Here is a 24199-nt window from a genome sequence, read left to right as displayed (position 1 = left end):
TTTATACGTGTTGAGGATCACTGGATGACAAAAGGGTAGTCCTAGTAATGCTCGCTGCTTGGTCGAATTGTACCGACCAATCATGGATCAGATAATTACTGGTTTCATAAAATCCGTTATTTCCGTTATTTTTAGAAATTGTACATCCTACGGAATTGGATACAAAATTGTTGCACATATTTCCAATCAGATAGCGCAATAATGTGATTTTTTAATACAGTGCAACGACAGATATTCACGTTCAAAAAAATGGGTAAAAAAAACCGGCAGAAAATTTTGAAACGGGAAGTATTCTACTTCAAAAATGAAAATGGTAACCTCCTTCTAATGTGGCTACGCTACATCGCTCATATCTTTGACCCGCTCAGTCGGACTTAAACTAGTCATAGCCCCAATGTTTGAGTAAGCCGGGCAAAAGAGTGAATTACAGGTTTGCTTGGGAAGTACTGCCGCTCGACGCTATAAATAAATTAAAATAAACACATAAATAAATTTAAAAAAAAAAGTGGATCATAGGTTTGCTTGCGATGTATTATGCTTCCAACGGTATAAATAAAAATATTGCCACCGTCTAATGTAGCTACGAAACACGTCTACTCTTCAGATGTACAGTTTTATTCTGCCTAAATTTAAGTGTATAATCCATAGCCTACTATTGTAGTAGTAAGTGTTACAGCACAGATACCGCGAATTGTGAGCTCCGATATTAGACACGCGTCAATAGCCTCATTTGCAAGTATGCATGAACGGAGCATTTTACGTGGATTAGTAATGCCTGTCTCTTTGTAAGCAATGAAGGCAGTGTTAAGTAGCTTTCCAATATGAAAATTCTTTTGTGGAAGTACAGTTGTGTAACCAGTGCTATGGAAGCTTTACCTTCATGCATAAGTCAAGATAGATTCATAGTTGCTGTACGTTTATGCTGCAGATTGATTTGTGCTATTCAAACCATTTTTGATTAGAAAACTGTATAATTAAGTTCCAACATATATTGCCAAACAACTAGAGGACACCAAGCAAGTTAGGTTGTTAACGCATGTAGCGATCCATATCAGGTTTAAATGAGACACGATTATTTGATTCCCACGATTTACGAAGAAAATAATAGTCCACTGTGTCAGAGATAACATGGGAACAGGCACGCCGTGGCTCAATACTTGGCCGGATACTACACGGCCTCTGGGGACATTCGTCTGTACACATCGAAGTTTGGTAATCGAAACCTAGCGAAACTTCACCGAACTACACCCAGCCGAAAGTCTCAGCGAACCTTTAGCCAACAGAAATCCGGCAAAATATGCCAATCATCGGCGAAAAATCTCGGTGCGTAGAACGAACGTTCGGCTGTGCAATGCGGCATACTGGAGAGTTCGCCCGACTCTTCCAGGCTCCGTTCGCCATTGAGAATATTTTAAACCCCATCAACAATTTCAATCATACCATGGGTCGCATGACATTATGGAATTAAATTCCTTTTTTGGTGGGTTTCACCACCGGAACAGACAGTCCCGTAGTGTAATTCTTAGCCGGTTGAAACAACCTCTACCGACCTTATCTAGGCTGCTCGGAGAATGATGCTGACATTGAAGGATAGCTTCTCTATTTGTTTCTCGATTTGTGGCAGGAGAAACATCCGGTCTGACGTCATCACGAATTCGCAACAGTTTCACAATAATCCTTCGCAGCTGCTAGATACGTAGAGATAGTTGATTGAAAAGAACGTTACGGTTTTTTTAACCCTTAAATGCATGAATTTCATACGATATATACCACTTGTTGACACTTTATATCACCAAATTCGGTATGTTGCCAAATTGCAACAGTATGCATTTAAGGCTTAAGATACACAATAGTAGCTTATCCGATTCTAATGTAAGACTACAAAAGAAAGCGTATACATCTAATAGATAATTTTACATGACATTTTCTAATCGCTTCATTTGCTTTATACATTTTTCTACCATCCAGGACACCAATGTCACCTGCGCTGTGATTGCCGTTTTGGGAAGGGAATTGAAACGATACCAACTGTCACGTACGGTCCGTAACGGTGCTCACTGTGAATCAAGGACAGCATTATGAACTCACATCAAATGCCGGAGGGGCAGGTACAAAGATACGAGTCGGACAAACGGGCTTGGGAAGATGCTATCCGAGCCTATACCGGTTCCGATCAGTTGGACATTTGGTTCAATTACATCTGCTGGCTGGAGCAGCACAAGGTTTTCGACAAAGCGGGTGGCTTCCGGAAAATACTCGAACAGTGTCTGTCTAACTTCGAGAATTTTGAAATTTATAAGCAAGATGTACGGATGGTTAAACTCTGGATGAAGTTTGTAAGTATACTCAAACTATTGATGGGATTAATTGTTTAATGTATGGGACTGTTTTTTTCCAGATCGATATGCAAGCTAATCCTTTGAATCTGTACCAATTTCTGTACAAAAAGAATGTTGGTACTCAGTGCGCTTGCTTTTATATCGGATGGGCACATTACTATGATGCTGCGAGTGCTTTCAAACAGGCCGAGTCGATTTACAATTTGGGCATACAAGTTAAAGCCCAACCGATGGAGGAGTTACAAGAAGCTCAGAACAAATTTCGTCTATCGATAGCACAAAGAATGCTCTACAATGATGCTTCGTCAAAGAAGCGATCGGCCAACACACTAGTCGAGCAGAGACAGCAAATAACATCGCTCAGTCCTCCACAGAAGAAGCTGAAAGTGGATACAGTAGAATACTATCAGCCACAAACGCAACCACAGTCTCAACTACAGCCGCAGCAGCAACCACAAGTGCACCAACAGCTGCAGCAGAAGCAGCAGCAGCAGCCACCACCACCACAGCAGCAACCACCAGTTCAAACTCCTGTACAAGTACCACAAACGCAACAGCAAGCCCAACATTCGCAACTTCAGCAGCAACAGTATCATCATGCTACTTATTATCAACATCAGCAACAACAACCACACACATCTCAGCCGACAGTTGTTACAACAACGCCTACCGCTGCCAGTTCTACAATGACAGCTGAACAGTACTACCAGCAGGATAAACAAAACTCCTACTATCAAAACAACAATCAGCCCGTTTATCAGCATCCACCGACTGTTTCGCCGCAAACTCAAACCCACAGTCACACATCGGTTCATCCTCACCATCAACCGCAACATCATCCGCAAAATCCACCACAGCGACAGAACCAACCTTCTCAAATGCAACACCACTCACAAATACATCATCACGCTCCCACGGCAACGCAGTCTCAACCACCGCAGCAGCTACATCAATCTGTACAACCGAAACCGCAACCTACCGCTCGGCTTCATTCGCAAGTAATAATGCACGCCCCACCCGCTGCTACACAACCGCGAACTGTGGCTCATCCAGAACCCCAAATACCCCCAGTTGCACAGCCACATCCACAACCGCAATCTCAAGTTCATTTGCAACAAATTCGATCGGAGCAACCAGTTCACAAATCAGTGATCATCGAAAATTACGGTCTTGCGAATGACAGCAACATCGAGTGTAATCTGAACAACTCCGCGTATGTCATATCATCTTCGTTAAATTACGTGTACGACGATCTTACCGGTTATTCGATAGAGGAGCCAACCGTAGAAAAGGTGGAGCTTGATCCGGCAGCAATTCGGCTACCAGCCAACTTTGCCCGGGATGCCCGTTCCAACCATGAACGGTGGGATGTACCGCTCTGTCTGGAAGAACCATACGATCCCAATCGTAAGTGTTGCTATCCGAAAGGAGTTGTTTACCCTGATTTGCATACCGGTAAACCAACGATGGAATTTTCGATGGAGGAAATTCGGGCTAGAAAGTGGTTCCGACGACGGGAGGAACTCGAGGAACAGAAGAAAGTTAAGCAGCAGCAGCTGGAGCTGGAAAAGCAACGCCAGGAAAATCAACGACGGTTGCAGCTTCAATATCAACAACAGCAACAGGCTCAACAACAACAACAACAGCAACAGGCTCAACAACAACAACAACAGCAACAGGCTCAACAACAACAACAACAGCAACAGGCTCAACAACAACAACAACAACAACAGGTTAACTATGGTCATCCACAGCATCATACGGCGACGAAACAAAGGGGCTATCAACCACCAAATCAGGTGAGTTATATGATACGCTATATACACAGACATTGAAGTATACTCTGTCTCATTTATCTATTTCTAGTATCAACATACAACCTATCAACAGCATCCATCGAATCCAAATGCTCATCACTATCAGCAAACTGTTCCTCAACAGCAAGAAGCAGTCCGGACTGTGTCACCAGCGCAAGCAGCAGCCCATTACTACCATCAGCATCAACAAGCGCATCATCCAGCCGTCCAACAGACACAGCACACGCCAGTTCAACCTGGCCAACATCCACCAATTCAACCTGTACAACATCCACCAATCCAACCTGTCCAACATCCCCCAATTCAACCTGTCCAACATCCACCAGTTCAGCCCATTCAGCATCCACCAATTCAATCCATGCAACATCCACCAATCCAACCTGTACAACATCCATCAGTTCAACCCGTTCAGCATCCACCAATCCAACCTGTCCAACATTCACCTGTACAACATCCACCAATCCAACCTGTCCAACATCCACCAGTTCAACCCGTTCAGCATTCACAAATGCACAACAATTATTCACAATATCGGCATCCTTACCCTCAGAACCCAAGCCCATACCAAACAACAGCCGTTCCAGTTCATCAGCAGTCTCCAGTACAGCAGCAACAATCACCATATCAACAACACTCACCCTACAATAATCACTATGCAGGTTACAACCCTCAAAGCTATAACCACAGTCAGCCAGTTCATCACTCACCCGTTCAAGTGCAATCTCCGCATCACTACCATTCCCTACAACCTCAACATTCCCATCACGTTCCACAGCAGCAACCGCTCCAAAATTGTGCACCTGAATCTCCCGTCAAACTCTCAGTTCCTTCAGCTCATCCGATTCCTAAAGAACCATCAAGTCAACAAATTCAGCGTAATCCTCCGGCTAGACCAACTCCAAAGCCACAGCAACCTGCACCACAGCAGACACATGTCCAGTCAGTTACCCCGACCATACCTGCCAGCCAACCAATTCAACGTTCAAATGCGCCACAGCTACCGAAACCTCAATCACTGGCTCCACAGAACCATTCACAGCTACGACCACCCGCACCTGCCCCACCGGTGCCAGCACCTACCCCACCTGCACCGGCACCCACTCCAACAACAACACCCGCCCCAGCACCAGCACCAGCCCCGCAGGTTCGTAAGACAACAGTCGCCGGCAAGTCTATCAACAATTGTGACGATTTCGAAGAACAGATTGAAGCGTCGACGATTCGTTTCTCTACGTCTACCGAAAATGGAACAAGCAAAAGTAAAACCATCACCATCAAATTCAAGAAGGATAAGTCGGCGTGTACAGCCCCAAGTCCGGTTACTACGCCATCCTCACACAGTCAATTGAAACCCCCTGCTGTGGCATCCAGTTCCAATGTGGCTAAAACTGACACCAGCAAAAAGTCCAAAAAAGTGCCTTCCACAACAATCGTCTCGCCTCCTGTGGCGGCCCGGCCGATCCTGGCCGCACCGGAGGCGAAATCCAAACAAACTGACAAAAAGAGTAAATCAACCAGCAAAAGTAAATCATCGGCCAAGTACGATTCGGATGCGACTGTTATTGCGACAAAGCGTGCTAACGACGTCAATTTGCGACAGGGTTCACTTTCCAATGAAGACGACGATTCGTATTCATCATCGCCCGGTATTGGCAAGGCGAAATACAAGAACAAGTCCAAAGTTCGCTATGTTGTGGACGAGGATGAAGACGACGAGGAAGATGGTCGTGAATATCTTGACTCGGATGAAGATGAGTACGACGACGATGATGAGGATGACCTGGAGGAAGAAGAAGAGGAAGAAGAAAATGATTCGTCCTACCAGTCAAACTCGGAGTTCAACACATCGTTTAGCAACATTTCCTTCGCCGGTGACAACAGCAATGGTGCATTCAATTTCGGTGGTAGTTCGTGCTCCACACCGTTGCGGAACACTCAAACCTCAAGCGGAATATCCAAAACATCAACACCGGTAGGATCGTTCCGGTTTCTAAGAAAGCACGAGTCCAATCTCTCGCTGGGACAAAATGAGGACTCGATGAGTTCAACGATGGTGGAGAATAGCTATTTCCAGACGGAACATGACGAGGAAGGTCGACGACGTAGAAAGGAGAAAGCGCTGGCCATCATCGATACCCATATGAATAAACCGTTCCTAGACCCATTCAGCAGTGAGCTGTGTAAAGCGTTCCTTACAAAGGTTGATTTTCCTGCACGGGAAAACAGTTGTGGTTACAAACTGGTTAACAATAATCTGCCCAAGCTGATTAAATCGCAAACGGCCTGCCTGGGCGGCACGACGTACAGCATCGAAAAAGAGGTTGGTCGGGGCTCGTACGGTTCGGTGTTCCGGGCGGTGAACACTCACACTGGAGCCGTGGTGGCGATCAAGTATCAGAAACCGGCCAACACGTGGGAATTGTATATATGTACTGAAGTGAAGAAGCGAATAAAAAATCCAGAAATCGTAAGTTGTGGATTGGAGTTGATTAATGTAGGAATAAATTTCAAATTTCACATCGCTTTTAGTTGCCTGGTTTTATGGACATCTGCTCGGCTGTGATTGCACCGAACGCAAGCGCTCTGGTGTCAGAATTCTCGCAGTATGGTTCGCTGCTGGATATCAACAATAAAATTCGAACCGCAACGACGAAGGTGAACTTCTTTTATGTTTGTATGTTTTTGACAGCCAGTCGTAAATGATTGTTTTATTTTAGGTCATGCATGAATCGCTGGTTATGCATTTCAGCAGCCAGATCTTGGCGATTGTGGAATATCTTCACGCGTGTAACATTATTCATGCAGATATCAAGCCGGATAACTTCCTGTTGATGCAAATGTAAGTGTGCTTTGTTTGTTAATTTATCATAATTGATTTTTAACTAGGGTTGCCACCTCCAGTGAGCCTTTCACTCGCGGATTTTTACCTGGGATAGGTTTTATAGAAGCACGAGTATACGTTGAAACCAACCCTATTTGCGGAGTTTAAGGTTGGACAGAGAATGCGCAAAATTCGCAAACGAAAAAAGCAGTTTTTTTTCCACACCGTATGTCAGATCTTCATAAAAATCAATCAGCGTATGTATAATGTTGTTACAGTACTGCTGATTGACTTTTATGAAAATCTGACATACGGTGTAGAAAAAAACTGCTTTTTTCGTTTTCGAATTTTACCCTTTCTCTGTCCAACTTTAAATGAGACAAGAATAAACTCTCATTCTTTGTTTTATCCCGTCGAGGTATCAATTACCAAAATTGACTCATTCACCGTGCTTCATTTTGCAAAGCATAATCCATAATTTTTCTGAGCTTTTCTCATTAAGCTGTAAATTTTTCGCGTTTCTAAACCGTTTCGAGGATGTATATAGGTGTGAAATTTCAACTCCTCTGCTATCGTCAAAACATCCAAAAGCACCGACCACTCTCGCTGTGGAGGGTAAACCGGTCAAGGATTGGCTTCTGTCACAGCTACAACGGAGAAGTAGTGTGAAGCAGACAAGAAAGTGGCAACGTCTGGGTAGTACACTGCGATGTCTTCCGGAATTGTTGCTGGGCGCAAATTCGGTTATTCATCATCACAGTCGCTAGGGAGGTTGCAACAAAAGAACGAAGCTTTTCTCTCTGGTCAACAGTTAATGGCCGCTGCAGGTGCCGCCAATATTAACGCCAGAAGAACCGCTTGAAACAAGCAAATTTAGTTAAAATTATTCATCCTCTCACTAGACACTGAGAAATTGATGTAAATCCCGGAGATCTATACTCTAAAAACCGGAGTCTCCGGGTCAAACCCGAAGGGTTGGCAACCCTGTTTTTAACATATTCTTTCAACTCACCAAAACCGGCAATACAATGGCTAGTTCTGTAAAACCAATTTTTTTTTTTCTAGTTTGTTTATTGCGGTAGCTTAACGGAGCCGTGAGTCTATTAAATAATTACAATATAGCAATGTAGAAAAACATGTTATTGAGCGTCCTTTGGATCTCGTCCACGCAACTTTTTATTGCGCGGGGAGACTTTCTTTCGCGGCGGAACAATATCTTGTGGGCCCATTGCTTTTTCCTCGTTGTCGTCAATGTCATCATCGTTTGTAGTGACTTGACGTTCACGATCAGATGTTCTGCCTTTCCTAAGGCCCTTACGGGTCACGAGCGTAAAGCCGTTGTCGTTATTAGCTTCGTCGTCGATGGTGCTAGCAGTTGATTCTGAAGCATTGTATGTTAATTTTTACAGTTGCTATTATGGCTTTGAATTGTAAAGTCAAGTGGGAGGGAATAGGTCTTACAACCCGCATCTTCACCACAAGAACACCGTTAGGAATACCCGGGAAGAAGTTTCTCTAAGTATGAGGTGTGACTGATTCCACTTCTCCGAATTGCTACATGTATTTTTTAATTGATTCACGGGGCGTACGCGGTGACAAATCATGTGCCTTACATCTATATAATCGTTTTCTATATATACTGGTATCTTCACACTATCACTTTCAAACACGTGTTTTAGGTTGTTCTGTAAAGCTAATCGTTTTGCTTGGTCTAGCGTGTTGAATGATATCAATACCGCACTGCGCAAGTGATGATATTGAAGATATATGACATCCTTAAACTTAAGCTTCATGTTCAACTTCAGAAAATGTTCCACTTCACAAAGACTCGGTCGCGTAGAACAAAATCTTAGGTCAACAACCGCTGTGTTGGGTCGAACTAGTGCTTTTTCAACATTGCCTATCCTTATAACATTGGATGTGTTGCCATACAAAGCCGGAGCATACGTTGCCAAAAATTCTGTTTTTCTCTTCGCAGTTCTCTATCTAGAATTTTTCTAGGTAAACTATTGTCCAGTTGAAAAGCATCTAAATCGTTACTGTAGTATTATCTTATGACAAATGCTATTTTGGGGTCAACTGAGTTAGATATGTTACTTTGGGGAACATTCAAAAATTACGTAACGCAAAAATTGTCCAAAATTGCCTCCCCGTCCCCTTATGTAATAAATTGTTCCAAGTTTCTCTACGCCTCCCTCCCTCCTTGTTACGTAATCGTAACAAATTCATTGAAAAAATTAAAGGGCTGTGTATAGGACACGACCACAGTGACATTAAAAATGTAGCTTTTTCAAGAGCGTGCAAATGAATTTTATTTATCACACATATCGACTCACGTTCTTGTTCACTCGCCTGTTTTCATATGTTACAATTTGCTATATACCCTCCCCATTAAAACATAATTTATTGAAGGTCTTTTAATGGTAATCTATTAATTTTTCAAGTATCTCACTAGATGATTGGCATTATTTGGCTGATCCATCTAGTAAAAATAGGTTGGTCTGGCCAGAAAATATATTCAAAAGAAAAGTTCCATATTGAGAGCTGTGATGAGGAAGCCCACGCCCGCCAACGGAAATATACAGATTCTCCATGAAATATGAAATTTCATTTTCCATTTAAATTTTCAATAATGTACTAATGCACTTAAATAAACAATCTTAAGGTTAAGTATTTCTTGATCGATTAGTGGTGGAAAAAATGAAATTATTTGATAAATTACATTGTTATGCAACGTTCGCACTACCAGTTAAAACGGGTTTTTATGCTATCTTGGTGACATTTTTCTTGTTGCTAATTATTAAAACGTGTTATAACTCTGTAGTGCAAACATTGTATTATTAAACCAATTCTGCAGCGTTTTATGTTATATAGGCGTTTTAAGTGGTAATAGGACTGGCATAAATATATCTTCAGTACAGCGGTTTGTTTCATAATTTAAAACAGATTTATTTTAAAATTTAAATTAGTATACCCAACCGTTCTATTTGTTGTATACTTTAAAACGCAAGTAGAACTGTGTTTTAAATACATAGGGTAGAACAGATATTCTGACTGGATAAACTGGGAAAACAATTTTAAGTCCAGTAACGCTTAAGACATGGCTTGAATTTGAATCGAAAAAGAACACCCGCTTAAACTGCTGCTGGGACGGTAAGTTCTGTTTTAAAATTTTCCGTTGTGTGCAGTACGAAACAAAAGTGTTTGAAATTAGAAAACAAGCAGTTCTGTTGGGAATGTGATTGTTTCCGATGCAATTACACTTATATTTTTCACGCAGGGGATACAGGCCGTGTAAATGAAAACCGCGTAAATTTAAAAAAACGCGTTAATGAAAACCGCGTAAATTTCAAAATCCGCGTAAAAAACCTGAGTGTACTCTCCTATATAAAATACTACGCTGCTGAACAGTGCAATAACTACAGAAGCACGTTGTCAGATGCCTTACTGATAAAAAACATATAACCAAAATATGAAACATGAAAACCAATAGGCTCTTTACCCTACGCAGCTACAAAGCGCCGTAAACATGGATTAACATGTTACAACGCACACGCATGCATAAAAATATATTTTTTTCAAACGCAACACTCTTAAGAAGCACACACCGTATTGAATTAAATCCAAACCACCCCGCCCACCCACTTTGCAAATCATTCTGTGACACCGTGCTGGTACCCGAAAAATCCGCACACGGCCACCGCTGCCGAAAATGCACAGCGTCTACCGATTATTGTAGTGCCCAGACGCTGCAGCCATGATCTTACCCGTTCAACATAAGAACAAAAACTGATTCAAACGGGTACGCGTCACCTCTATTTATAAACTAACCGTATATGGTTTAGTCACTTAGGTGCGAGTGTGTGCAAATGCCAACGTTACCGAAAATCGATAGCGCTTATTGCATCGTCCGGAGACGATGTTGCTCGTATGGGATAAGAGCAACAACTGATTTAAACGGACATGCGTTGCTTCTATTTATAACTTTTCGTGTTTCATTGAGCAACTAAGCTGCCCTCTCTTGACGGCTGTGTCTGAGAAATCTGCCTCACGAATGGTAATTTTGCCATTTTTCGTGAACTTTTTAATTTTCCAATTTCCAAAAGTCTACTTTTATTGGAGAGATATTAAATTATTACCAATATTTAAGTTAGGTGTTTCTGAATCGGTTGGTGTATGAATGATTAAAATCCATCTAGTAATATCGGAGTTATAAGCGTGCAAACCTTACATAATTTCGTTACATGGGAGATAGTTTAGATTTTAGAATGACACCTAGCCCCAGATAGTGGAGTAAGACATTTTTAATGTCAAAAATATCTGCTGAATTTGTAGATCAGCCAAAGGTCTCGCATGTCGCCGTGGAATCCAAGGAGCTCCGGAATGGTTACTTCAGGATTCTCGATATCGTATACCATGGGGCCAAGTTCCCTGCGATAAAGCTTTTTCTTTCTGTGTCCTGCCAAGCGGGTAAAAGCTTTTTCACAGATATTGGCGTTTCAGCATTCAGGCATGTAGTTGCAAGATCTATTTGCTCTTCGGTTACGCCACTTCCAATATTGGACAAGAATAGCTTGAAGTTGTTGCAAGAATTGGAACAGTTAGACAGCGGAATTTCAGTTTTAGTCGACGAAAGAGGATCAACTATTGTATGCACAGGAACATTCGCAAAATGATTGGACGGATGACTAGGCTTGGTGAAATCAATTAAACTGCTCACAGATGCATTCGGCTGATCAATGCTGGTCCTCAAGTTTTCAATCTCTCCATCAACGACAAGGTTACACTTCCCGCATGAAATATCCATTCTTCCAATTGGTACAGAAGCACGATTTACCCGCACTGTAGAGAACGGTGGCACGATGAGATGATATGGTTTTGCCAACAGTTTTTTCAATACGAGTTTCGGAGACAAAAGAATTTTTGCCGCTTGTGTGAGGAGATAAATTCTCGCAAGAATCCAAATTTTCAAGGTGTTTTGAGGTTTTCGTGATTGCAAATTACGGGAATATATAGGAGATAAATTCTCGCAAGAATCCAAATTTTCAAGGTGTTTCGAGGTTTAAACGTTTGGCGAGACCTAATTCCGAGGTAAATAGGCGCTTTCAACGGGTAGCGAAAAACACAGCTTGTCGATGGTACAAACAAAACAACCTACGTTTGCCGGGTAAACGAGTGGATCACAGGTTTGCTTGCGAGGGGCCGTCGGAACCCGGCAGATCCCGCATCGGATCCTTGGTTTTTGGTTATGCGACAAAATCAAGGGCCTATAGATTCAAAGAACTGTTCATATTTGAAAGAAGAATGCTTGCGAACTTATTTGACATGTAAAATCAGAGAACTGCTCATGTTTCAAAGAAGGAGTCAACCCCTAAGTTTGGATAAACCGGGCAGTATATCACCAGTTTACTTGCCAGGGCTATTTGGCATACAAATTTAAAGAACAGCTTATGACTGAAAGAAGGAATCAATCCTTATGTTTCAGCAAATATACACGTGTATATTTTTTCCAGAAACAAGGGTTGATTCCTTCTTTCAGACATGAGCAGTTCTTTGAATTTGACCAAATAGCGCTCGCAAGTAAATTGGTGATCCACTCGTGTGCCCGGTTTACCCAAACTTAGGGGTCGAATTCTTCTTTCAAACATGAGCAGTTCTTTGAAACTATGTAGCAAATAGCCCTTGGCTTTATCGCATAACCGAGACCAAGAATCCAAAGCGGTACAAAGCCGCTGAGGATCCGCTGGGCGAGGTGACCATCGACCAGTCGCCGGAAGCGGTGACCCCTTACAAGCAAACCACTCATTTGTCCGGGTTACTCAAACATAGGGGCTATCAACAGCACCATATCTAAAGCGATGTGGCATAGCCACGTTAGGCCTCAACGTTTAATATTACAGAGATTTCAATGTATATTTCAAATTATGCCAAACGACCATTATGCCCAATGACCATTATGCCAAACTATAGCAACTACTGTTATGCCAAATGAACATAAGCCATATGAAATTATGCCAAACGACGTCACCAATATGTCACAATGGGTCTGAGTCAATTGGCATAAAATCATTTGGCGTAAGGTCATTTAGTATAAGGTTATTTAGCATAACGGACATTTGGCATAATGGTTTCTAGGCTTAATGGTCATTTGGCATAACTTAGAGAATTGATCACACTGAAGGTCATTCGGCATAGCCGCCATTTTGCTTAATTTCTAATTTTACGATTTGCGTAAAGTGAGAGTCATTTGGCATAACGGACATTTGGCATATCGGACATTCGGCATAATTTTGAGAAGTGATCATACTGGAGATCATTTGCAATTTTTTAACTACAGAGAAATGCATAATTTAAGACTGAAGTCAGGTAACTCGGCATATTTTTGAACCGTGCTACTGTTGAAGGTATTTCTGTATAAATATTTTTATTTTAAGGAAACAGTAATTTAGCATAGTGGTCTTTGGCATAGGTATATTTAATGATAAAGTTATTTATTACCAGACTGTTTTAGAGCATATCCTTTCCTGTATGTATTATGTATTTTGATTGTATGTTGACAATAATATTCATCGGTCGAGGGAAAGGTACTCATGCAGTTGTAAGCAGCTAATATTGTATCGATTTTGTTGGCTATTTTCGGCAAATTTGAGACTAAGAGAAACGAAAGCAATGAAATTGAAATCATCATCATCATGTTTTACCGCCGGCGTCGATATGATGAGTTATGTTCTACCATAGACCATGCGGTAGACTTGGGTGCAACGCCCAACTCCTACTCTGCAGAAGGCAAAGAATTCTTCACATTTCCTTTCGATCATGCCCATATGTGCCTGCCTAGTTCTAGTTTTCCGTTCTAAGTTTATAACTGATTCGCTCTAGAATACCTATCCGTCTGTCAATTTCATTGCTTTCGTTTCTCTTAGTCTCAAATTTGCCGAAAATAGCCAACAAAATCGATACAGTAGAACCTTGCGGCAATTAAAACATAGTAACAAGCAGCTAATATGTAGCTCAAATGGTTGAGCATAACGGAAACTACCTAAATATTTAAAAGAATTTAAATGAGTTTGTTTACCAAAAGTACTAAAATTTAACGTGAACCAAAATTAATTAGGTGATTCTTTTTACCAATTAATAAATAGCATATACACCTAATGTGGCTACGTCACATCGCTTCAAGTCGCGTGCTGTCCGACATCGTTGTCGCTCCGTCTGCCTTGCCATGATCTGCTTTTTCATCATTTCTCTGATTGGAATGTTTCGGGAAGTGATAAGGTTAGGGGTAAGAAAAATATCGACACAGAACAATTAAAACAGAGCACCCCCGAAAGGATGCTGAACGATCTGCAGGTGCTATAATAGCGGGAACAAAACTTCGAACCCACGGAGAGATTTTGAATGTTTAAACAGTAAGCGGATATATCAACACCCCCGTGGGGATATTGAAATAACAGGACGACAACACCCCGAAGAGATTATCATTCAAATATGGCTTAAACTATAGCTCTTTACCGCACTGGGTTAGGAATAGAGCTTCCATCCCGGGAATTTATTTCCCGGGAATCCCGGGATTTTTGGATTTCCCGGGATTCCCGATTCCCGGGAAATTGTGGTTTCTAATTCCCGGGATTCGGGAATCCCGGGAAATTTTTTTTTAATTTATTCCAAAAGGCTTTTGAAAGGATTAGATCAAGCAATCCAGATACCCGCCCGTATCAGGAAGTCGATGGTATGCTTCATCCATCGCTGCACAGTTCGACAGAAATGGATTCCATATATCACATTTTCTCATTTGATCGGAAATAACTGCACAATACCCTGAAGCAGCTTAATCTTTTCATTCAAGATTACCAAAGAAGGTGCTATGCATTAAATTGATCCATCGTATCAGAACAACGAGTTCCAATTTTGGACAGTAACTCCAGAAGCTGCGTTTAGTATATCCTCCCACTCGTATCCGTGATTACCAACATTTAGGTTATACATATAGCCAAGAAAATGATTGAATGATGTGTAGGACACCAAATCGCCTTTTTCTGACTACTGCTTTTAGGACAGATATGGGTCATTCCACGCGAAGTGATAAAAAAAAGACGCAAACTTGAAATCGACCTTCACGGATTTGAACAAAATTTGGAGGAATTGTTCATCTAAGGCCAATATATAAAAACCCAAATTTTTGTGTCAATTGAACCACCCCTCGGGTCATGGGAGCACCCCCCGTTTTGGCAAATTGCCAAAACCCTTGATTTTCTTTTGATCATATCTCCGGTTCTATTTAATCTAGAATCAAACCACAAGATGGCTTTTGAAGAAAATTGTTCAAGGAGACTATAAAAAATATTATTTTTTTGCCTACAGTGTTGCCAACTATGCAATTTTTTCAGTTAAATTTTAAAAGTTAATTTTTCTCAAAATACGTATATTTTAATTTTGAAAATTTTAATGCCATCGCGTTCCTCAGATATTTTTACATAAAAAACACTTATCATCTCAATATAATATGAGCGCATCCTGAGATATACCGTTTTGAAGGGAAAAACTCCGATTTTCTCATATAAAAATCCATTTTTATTGGCCAAAATTGAGAAAATCTTCAAACTGTCATAAAAATCGACCCTGATCTGCTAGAAGCAAACCAAATACGTAGTTTTTCATCATTTCTCGTCTACTTCACGAAAAATTATGTTTGAACTCAGAATACTCAAGTTGGTTTTTTAGTGTTGTGCGCTTGCGATTTTATATGGGAAATTGCGGTTTTTTCTCTTCAAAACGGTGTATCTCAGGATGCGCTCATATTATATTGAGATGATAAGTGTTTTTTATGTAAAAATATCTGAGGAACGCGATGGCATTAAAATTTTCAAAATTAAAATATACGTATTTTGAGAAAAATTAACTTTTAATATTTAACTGATAAAATTGCATACTTGGCAACACTGTCGGCAAAAAATAATATTTTTTATAGACTCCTTGAACAATTTTCTTCAAAAGCCATCCTGTGGTTTGAATCTAGAGTAAATAGAACCGGAGATATGATCAAAAGAAAATCAAGGGTTTTGACAATTTGCCAAAACGGGGGGTGCTCCCATGACCCGAGGGGTGGTTCAATTGTCACAAAAATTTGGGTTTTTCTATATTGGCCCTAGATGAACAATTCCTCTAAATTTTGTTCAAATCCGTGGAGGTCGATTACACGTGCCTTGATCACTTCGCATGGAATGACCCATATACATGCAATCAAACGGGTTTGAAAACTTTTTAATTCATTCTTTTTTTTAAGAAAATCTTTTACCTTTTTATTTTTCTTCTGTATTCCCGGGATCCCGGGATTTCCCGGGAAATTTATAATTTATTTTCCGAATCCCGGGAAGCTGAAAACCGTCAGGAAATGGAAGCTCTAGTTAGCATATCCTTGAGTTACTGCTCTCTGTACATTCATCTATATATGGAAAACCAAAAATCCGGATACGTAATTGCATTACTACATGGCAGTTACATATCAAATGATATGATGTTTCGTAATTAGATTCACAAAGATCACATGAATAATACTCAGTGCGCTGAATAGTAGCCATGTAATAATTGAGTTTGCAATGTCCAGTCAGGGCCCTAACTAGAATACTATAGTTGTGCTCCGAAAATGTTGGTATTTGTGTGTTCTGTTGGTGAAACGTGTTGGTATTTGTGTGTTCTTTGACATTTTCGGACTCAAATCTGGCAGAAGTCTTTGTTTGAACGCAAATTTGCAAGCTACAAAATATTGTATATTAACAATAAAGTCCACTCCTGTAAATCCCATACGAATCACAAAGGACATAAATGTAATGCCATCTGTGGACGAAAAAGGTTTTTAATCTCAATAAATAACCATTCTGCGATTAGCGTGCGCCGTAGATCGAAATGTCAAACGCGCCCAAGAAGTATAGAAGAGAGAGGTTGGCCAATTGCACGGCTCACAGAAACGAGGCTTGTTACTCCGCGAATTGACAGTTTTCGGTGACATCAGAGAAATCGTTGAGATAAACAAACGAAATTCTCGAAAGTTGTTAATTGACAATATTTGAGCTCTTATGCTGGAAAAATAGTGTGCAATGGATTATTGACGTAAATTACGCCATAATTACACTAGACACAGTAGATAATCAGTGCATCTATGTGATTATTGGCGTAAATCGGGAATTTAGCTGCATGTCATAGAAAACATATCCCACCGTAATTTTCTGTTCACAGCAAGGGTATTGGACATCGGCATAGCTTCCTTGTGATTTATCAGGTGTCGATCATTCGTTAGCAGCAAACAATATAGGAATTTCATATAATTGTTTTCGCCGACGATTTCTATGACGCGCGTTCGTCAAATGTTTACACTTTAACGAGCTAGCCTAGTATATGTAAGCCGTGGGCAAAGTGTTCATTTCCTAACGTGTTGGTATTTGTGTGTCTGAAACCTTGAGTATGCTGCCAGGCCTGCGCAACGTAAGAATCAATAGATGGAAAAAAGTGCTGCCAGGCCTGCGCAACGTAAGAATCAATAGTTGGAGCTCAGTGTAAAATATTTCGTGGGTTTATCGGTGTAATTTGTTTTTGCATCAGCTGCATTTTAGGGATGCTGCTTTAAACTACCAGAATCTTCTCCAGCTGCGTTAGAAAAAGTTATCCCAAGTACATGTTATAAAAGCATAAGAGTTCTATATTGAAAAACAGCAAGCCGAGAAAAACACTATTGAAGATTTACATTCTCATTGACCCTTATGGATGGGACAACCATGTTTTGGTATTTTTTTTCGGTATTTTCATAACAAACCTGGTAATCTTATTTGTTCATTGTGATTCAGTGGTGATACAGAATACAATCCAACAGATAACTCATTTTCGTCAAAAATCCATATGGGACTCTTATGCTTTTATGGGCAGTGTAAGCAGAGAATGAGATTCACAGCATTTTCGTCAGCGAAATATTTTTCTGTTTCCTTTTTTCTGTAAACTGTGCCTCTTAATGAACTGGTCAGACTACGCAATGATCGTTATCTCATTTGGGTATTGAAATATGATCATTAGAACGAGATCATGTAGCTTTCTCCTGCTTGAAAGATAATAAATCCAAAAAAGTTTTCTCCACTGAAAAAACTTAACACGTTAACATCGTGTAGAAATCTATTGAATTATTTCAATCCACTAACACATTAAATACACACCGTTGCCACTTGAATATTCATTTGAGTGTGGGAGATATGGTTTTCAAATGAAATTCATGCGAACATGGTGTGAAAAACACATCAACATCACAAGAAATACCATTGACTAAAATTTACAAATGAATTACACGTGAATATCACTTTGTTTTACTTATAGATTTCATTGGCCGAAGAATCGGTGAAATTAATTGTTTTACATGTAGAAACGCACTACATGTTTTTCATGCCAAAGTCATGTGGAAAGTTCAATAGCATGGCAATGATCATTCAATGGATAAATATGTCATATTAACGTGGAATTTGTTTGAACTTAATTTGAAACACTACATGAAATGCTTTTTAATGGATTTTCATGTGAAATTCAAAGGTAAATCTTTTCTTTTACTTTTTAACATGAGAACGCACATGAAAGTGATGTTTAATTGCATATGGTTTTATCGTTTCGATTATTTTCGGTGTCCCTAATTTAGACATGTCGCAACCTCTACTATAATGTATTGTGTTGAACTGAGAATTGTCATTACGTACTGCAAAATTTACAGTGTACTAGTAACCTATTGTGCCATGGTGGCGCCAGTGTGGTGTCTTTTAAGAAATGCAGAAGTGAACCATATTGTTATTTTATAATATTTGAAGCTGGTTGGCATGTTCGAATGCAGCCCCAGAACGAATCTTGTGCTTTATCCAACTTATCGAAAGTGGTAAAATTGGTTCTGGACCAACGAAGTCAGTCGCAGCGCCAGCTCTAGCCAATTCGTCCGCCCATGCATTTCCAGTAATACCGGATTGACCAGGTACCCATAGAAGGTAGATAGCATTTGAAATGCTAAGTTCTTCCACTTGAGCTCAACATGCGATTACTAATTTGAGTCGAACAAGAGGAGTGGAGATTCAATCGTCGGAAGATATCTCTGAAACCTAGTCGCCAAGCCCTCATCGTAGAGGTCCCAGTTCGTAGATATGGGATTACGATATGTGATGATATTAAGTAAGACGTTTAAATGATCAAAGACGATGTACTTATGATCAGATAACGACGGTTCTAGCTCGTTTGGTACGAGCCAGTTTGCCAACTCATGCGTAATACCGTCAGAGCAGAGAGTTATATCTAACAGTTCTTCTCTGCCAGCTCGTGAAAATTTTGGGCGGTTTCCTGCATTAAGAATGTGCTGATTTATACTACTAAAATTGATATCTGTGCTGCCCCAAATTATGTGGTGGGTATTTGCATCACTGCCGATTATGAGGTGAAACCCATTTCTGCCACAGTATGACATAACCCTTTTGAAATCATCAGAAGGTGATAGCACTATTTGCAAGTATACATGCACGAGGCTTTTCACGTGGATTTGTCATGCCATTTTTGTTGAAAGCTACGAAGACGGGGTTAAGTAGCTTCCCAACATAGAAGTTTCCTTTATGGAAATACGTTTCTTGAACCAAAGGTATGGCCAAAGACAAATAATAAAGACGTAAATCATACGAAGAAAGCTTTAAAAATTTCAGGCGCAATTTACAATTCGGTGGTCCCTTCAGATTTGACCACACTCACCGCTTGATGGCGCTCCAGTTTGAAGTTTCTATTGAGAGTGTTCTGAGAAAACGAAAATCATCAACGCAGGCCTAGAAGTAGGCTATTAAATATAAATAAAGTTTGGTATCCTTGCATTGTTTTCTGGTCCAGTTCGGTGTGTAAATATGTTTATTTTCAGAATTGTAATCTATCTATATTTGTTTTTAGTATAGTATCTATCTACAATAAAAATCTCTTGCTATCTTTCGGTCGGCCCCGAATTTTTGCGTTGATGTATCATGCATCCAACATTGGACTTTACAGTAAATGCGCCCACAGTGACTATACGGTACGGAATACAACACTGAAGGCGATTCTGAAGTTAGAAGGTTCGTTTTTTGCGATAGAGCCAAAGACACAGGGCTACTGTACGCAGCAGGAAGATATGTGCTAAACATCACTCTCTCTTTCGATGGAATCCTGATCGGATCTTCCAATGTAATGCATATTTACAACAGTTCTGCTGTCGGTTATGAAACGTCGTGTTACCGTTGCCCGAAAAACGTTTAAGACGTTCCGAAAAAAAATTTGAATTGTAAATTAAAAGGATCAAATATTTGAATCAATCACTTATATGAACGAATACTTGTATTTCGATCACGACTTAATAGCGGTTTTCGTTTTTATCTGGTGATACACCGGTGTAGTGCGAAAAAAGAGACAGACTGACTACACCCAAGTTTGAATGAACCATCATGCAAGTTTTGTGCGCCAAAACGTCTAAGCCTTTTAATACTTTATGACCAGGGGTGTTCGCAGGTCGATGCGATGTACTGTCGGAAACTATGAGTGTGGTATTAAATCCCAGACATTATATTCCTTGAGCTTGCACATATTGACGGCAAGCATCGTTATTTTTACTAACTTACTGGACTGCAGTATATTGTTAAGTACATTGCGGTTCGCGCCGCGTAGTAAATTTTGTTAAATCGGACGAAATGATGACTAGACATCGGTCCTCGGAAGGAGGGCAAAATTTTTCGCAAGTTTGTCTCAACGAGTGCGATGTGTCCTTTAGTTTGTGTAATTAATTTAATCAGCAGGTAAAAGGACAATACAGCTATGAATTCAATGCAATTATTAGTCTGCTTTTCTGGGTTTTCCACAAAGCCAAGGTTGTATCAAGATGATCTGAAAACAGTACAAATGCAAACATTAGAATTCGAAAAAGAACGGTTTGCACAACAAATGGATTTTAGCGGTTACAAAACTCGAATCGGTCTGAAAATCAAATTTTACAATTTACTGCTATTTAACTCTCATATAACGATTTCAGCCTTGGAAGGCCTTGGTTTTTGATCGGGAACCTGTATTTTGTAGCACTGATCGGAGTGGATCCGGGAAGATTGTTTTTTCGTTAGCTCGGTTATGGTTGTTTTTTGCCTAGATACCTTTTAGTTATTTTTTCCTTGGATACTTTACATCATTAGAAAAATGAGTGCCCGTGTTTTCATGTCAGCGAAACGTCATGGTAGGGTTTGACATTTCGAGGGACCGTGAGTTACTTATTGGCGAATCCACAATGAACCAAAAAATTAACGTTAGAGGCAAGGCCCTTGTATGGCAGCTTTTCCTCCCTGCACAAGGTGGGATAGATTCATAGTTGCTGTACGTTTATACTGAAGATTAATTTGTGCTACTCTGTAGTACAGCACTACACATTTCATCATCAGCATTTGTTATGCAGCAACTAGAAGATACCAAACACGTTGGCATATAATCGCCTATAGCGAACCCCGAAATGGGTATTAGAGACATGACCACCATTTGAATTCCACGGTTTGCGAAGAAACAAACGTCCACTGTGTCAGAGATTCACTCAACACAGTAAGGGTAAGTCCCACGACACTTCGTGCGCGACTGGCAGAGTTTAGTCCTGCTAGCCATTCAGTCATCGGCACGGAAAAACAACTCAACTTGAGGACTCCTTTTTTAAGTCGCCTCATACGACATGGGGGCAGGAACTCAGTGGATCAATTCTTGGTTGAGAAACTTCAGCCCGCCGGACGCCACAAGGTCTCTAGGCGGGTTTTGTCTGGAGAAAGATAATAGACTATTATTAACCTCCTAGTGGACCTCAGCCGTCTAAAAGTTACTTATGCAGTTGTAAGCAGCTGGTATGTAGCTTAAATGTTTGAGCATGACGGAAACAACCTAAATATTTAAATGAATTTAAATCAGTTTTTTTTTACCAGAAGTACTAAAATTGAACTTGAACCAAAATTAATTAGTTTATTCTTCTTTACCTGCTCCATCGGGCTTGAACTAATTTATAGCCCCTATGCTGCCGTTATACGCATAATTGTCCCATGTATATAGGGAATCCCATAGAACATGGGACAAATATGCGTATTACGGCAGTATGTTAGAGTAAACCGGGCAACCGAGAGGATTACCAGTTTGCTTGCGGGATCTATTTGGCATGCAGATTCAATGAACTGCTAATGTTTGAAAGAATATATCAACTCTTAAGTTTGGGATTCTGGAGAATGGCTTTCTGGGGAATGGTACACAATCTTTTTATAGGCTTACAGATCATTGCATTTTTTTAAACTAACTGTCTTTATCAACCATATTCCTCCTTTGTCATCTCAAATTCTAGCCCAACAGTGGAGTCCGACATACCGACACTTCGTCTGATAGACTTTGGCTGTGCTATCGATATGAATTTCTTCGAAAAGAAGCGACAATTCAAGAAGGTATATTTCCCTAACATAAGCTTCAGCTCGATTATGATTGTAATTCCATACTTTTCTGACCCCACTACTGTTTAGGTGATCCAAACGGATGGATTCACGTGTGTCGAGATGCAGGAGGGACGCCCGTGGTCATTCCAGACTGATTTGTTCTGCGTAGCCGGAACGATCCATGTGATGCTGTTCGGTGAATACATGCAACTGACGAAGAAGGTCGACTCGGACTGGGAAATTAAACAGAAACTGCCAAGGTATTAGCTGTTCGGTTGCGTTTGTTTATTTGTTTGTTAGAATTACCTTATTCGTCTTTTCGTAGATATCTTAAGAAACATGTCTGGAGTGAAGTGTTCCAAAAACTGCTAAACATCAAGGACATCAACCACATGCCGAAGCTCAGTGTACTCAAGGAACTGATCGATGGCGAAGTTTTCAACATGGAGTCCGAATTGGTGAAGCACATACGTACGTTATCGAATCTGCTGAAACGGCGTTAAGGTTAGTTTATTACCTGAACCGGAGTAACAGAGCACACTAGCTGGTCTGGTAAGTGGTGTCTTTCTAGACGAATTTTTTTGGGACTAAGCACCTGAGTGAAAGTTGGAAGATCAAATACCTATTTATATATATCGTATATAGTCGCTGCACTAATCTATAAAACAGAGGGAGTTATAGAACTTAATCCCACACTACAGTAGCGACATTGCCATGTCGAAACAGGAGGAAACACTACGATAGAGCAGGAACAGCGTGTTCCTGCTAGAGCTATATTTATTCTTAACTACTCTCAAAACAGGGTAGCCTTACTTGCTAATTTAAATGCTGCACACAGTCAAAAAGTACTGACAAAATTGTACTACGGATACAATTGTATATTTTGGAAAAAAATGGTGAACAATTGTATATTAAATGTAAGCATTAGGATGGTATAATAAACTGGTTCTGTAACCTAATCAAATGGCTTAAGAAAAGCTATCGACAAATTTATCGCAGATTCGTTAAATCCAAAGAAGCTGTTTCATAGAAGAAGCTAATAACATTCGACATGATTTGTCCTGAAAGCACTCGATTGGTTTTAATTTTAAACAAGCAAATTTTATTTAGTTAAACCTTGTGTATAGTGTGACTTGTGCACAGTTATCATATAACGGAGAGAGCGGAGCTACGTTGCAAACAATAATTCCTTCTAAAGTTATAGAAGTTAAGGAATGTGCTAGCATACTACTAGTGGGTTATAAAAACAAAACAAAAATAAAGTAATAGCCATAACGTGGAACGCACCTACAAAAAGCGAAATCATTGCGAAAGAAAAAAAAACCTTTAGCTACTTTAGATTTTCGGACGGATCTTCATGGAATTCCTCTCCAGTTCATTTTGTGCTAACCGAAACTTCATTGCACAATCGTACGTCTAACTTCACTAGAGCTTCCTGCAGGATGCATCCTCTTGTATTGGTTGCTTTACTGCCTACTACACTGCCCAGGCGTTAAAGTCCCAGCAATGATTACCTGCTTTCGGCCGGTCAGTCAGTTTTTTTTCGACTATGTTAGTCACAGTTTCTTTTTAACATTATAACGACATTCAATTATCTAGAGAATTCCATGAGCCATTTAGTTTCTAGCTTTGTCGCGATCTACTTGCATAGCCCCCCTTGAGCCATTTAGCATCCCTGTGGTGAAACTACTCTACTCGATGTAATCCTCGGCGGTAGACCTAACATCCAAAACGAACCAACCGGTAGGTGCCGAGATCTGTCGC

At 40.4% G+C, this 24199-nt stretch overlaps 1 protein-coding gene across 3 annotated transcripts in view; it reads left to right on the top strand.

The window, feature by feature from the left end:
- The window catches only part of LOC131683886 (YLP motif-containing protein 1-like), a 35416-nt gene extending 11992 nt beyond the window's left edge, over window positions 1-23424 (top strand). For all 3 annotated transcript variants that reach the window (XM_058966261.1, XM_058966264.1, XM_058966260.1), the window contains exons 2-9: window positions 1969-2336; window positions 2399-4138; window positions 4206-6623; window positions 6686-6811; window positions 6874-6995; window positions 22351-22447; window positions 22523-22695; window positions 22761-23424. In XM_058966261.1, the coding sequence (XP_058822244.1) occupies window positions 2079-2336; window positions 2399-4138; window positions 4206-6623; window positions 6686-6811; window positions 6874-6995; window positions 22351-22447; window positions 22523-22695; window positions 22761-22938 (5112 nt within the window). In that variant the 5' untranslated portion in view covers window positions 1969-2078 and the 3' untranslated portion in view covers window positions 22939-23424. The remainder of the gene's footprint in view (window positions 1-1968; window positions 2337-2398; window positions 4139-4205; window positions 6624-6685; window positions 6812-6873; window positions 6996-22350; window positions 22448-22522; window positions 22696-22760) is intronic.
- Window positions 23425-24199: the final 775 nt, after the last annotated feature.

This window comes from Topomyia yanbarensis, chromosome 2 (assembly GCF_030247195.1).
Source record: "Topomyia yanbarensis strain Yona2022 chromosome 2, ASM3024719v1, whole genome shotgun sequence".
NCBI classification, from domain to species: domain Eukaryota; kingdom Metazoa; phylum Arthropoda; class Insecta; order Diptera; family Culicidae; genus Topomyia; species Topomyia yanbarensis.
Note: the sequence above shows the minus strand (reverse complement) of the source record. Positions and strands in the feature narration are given on the sequence as shown.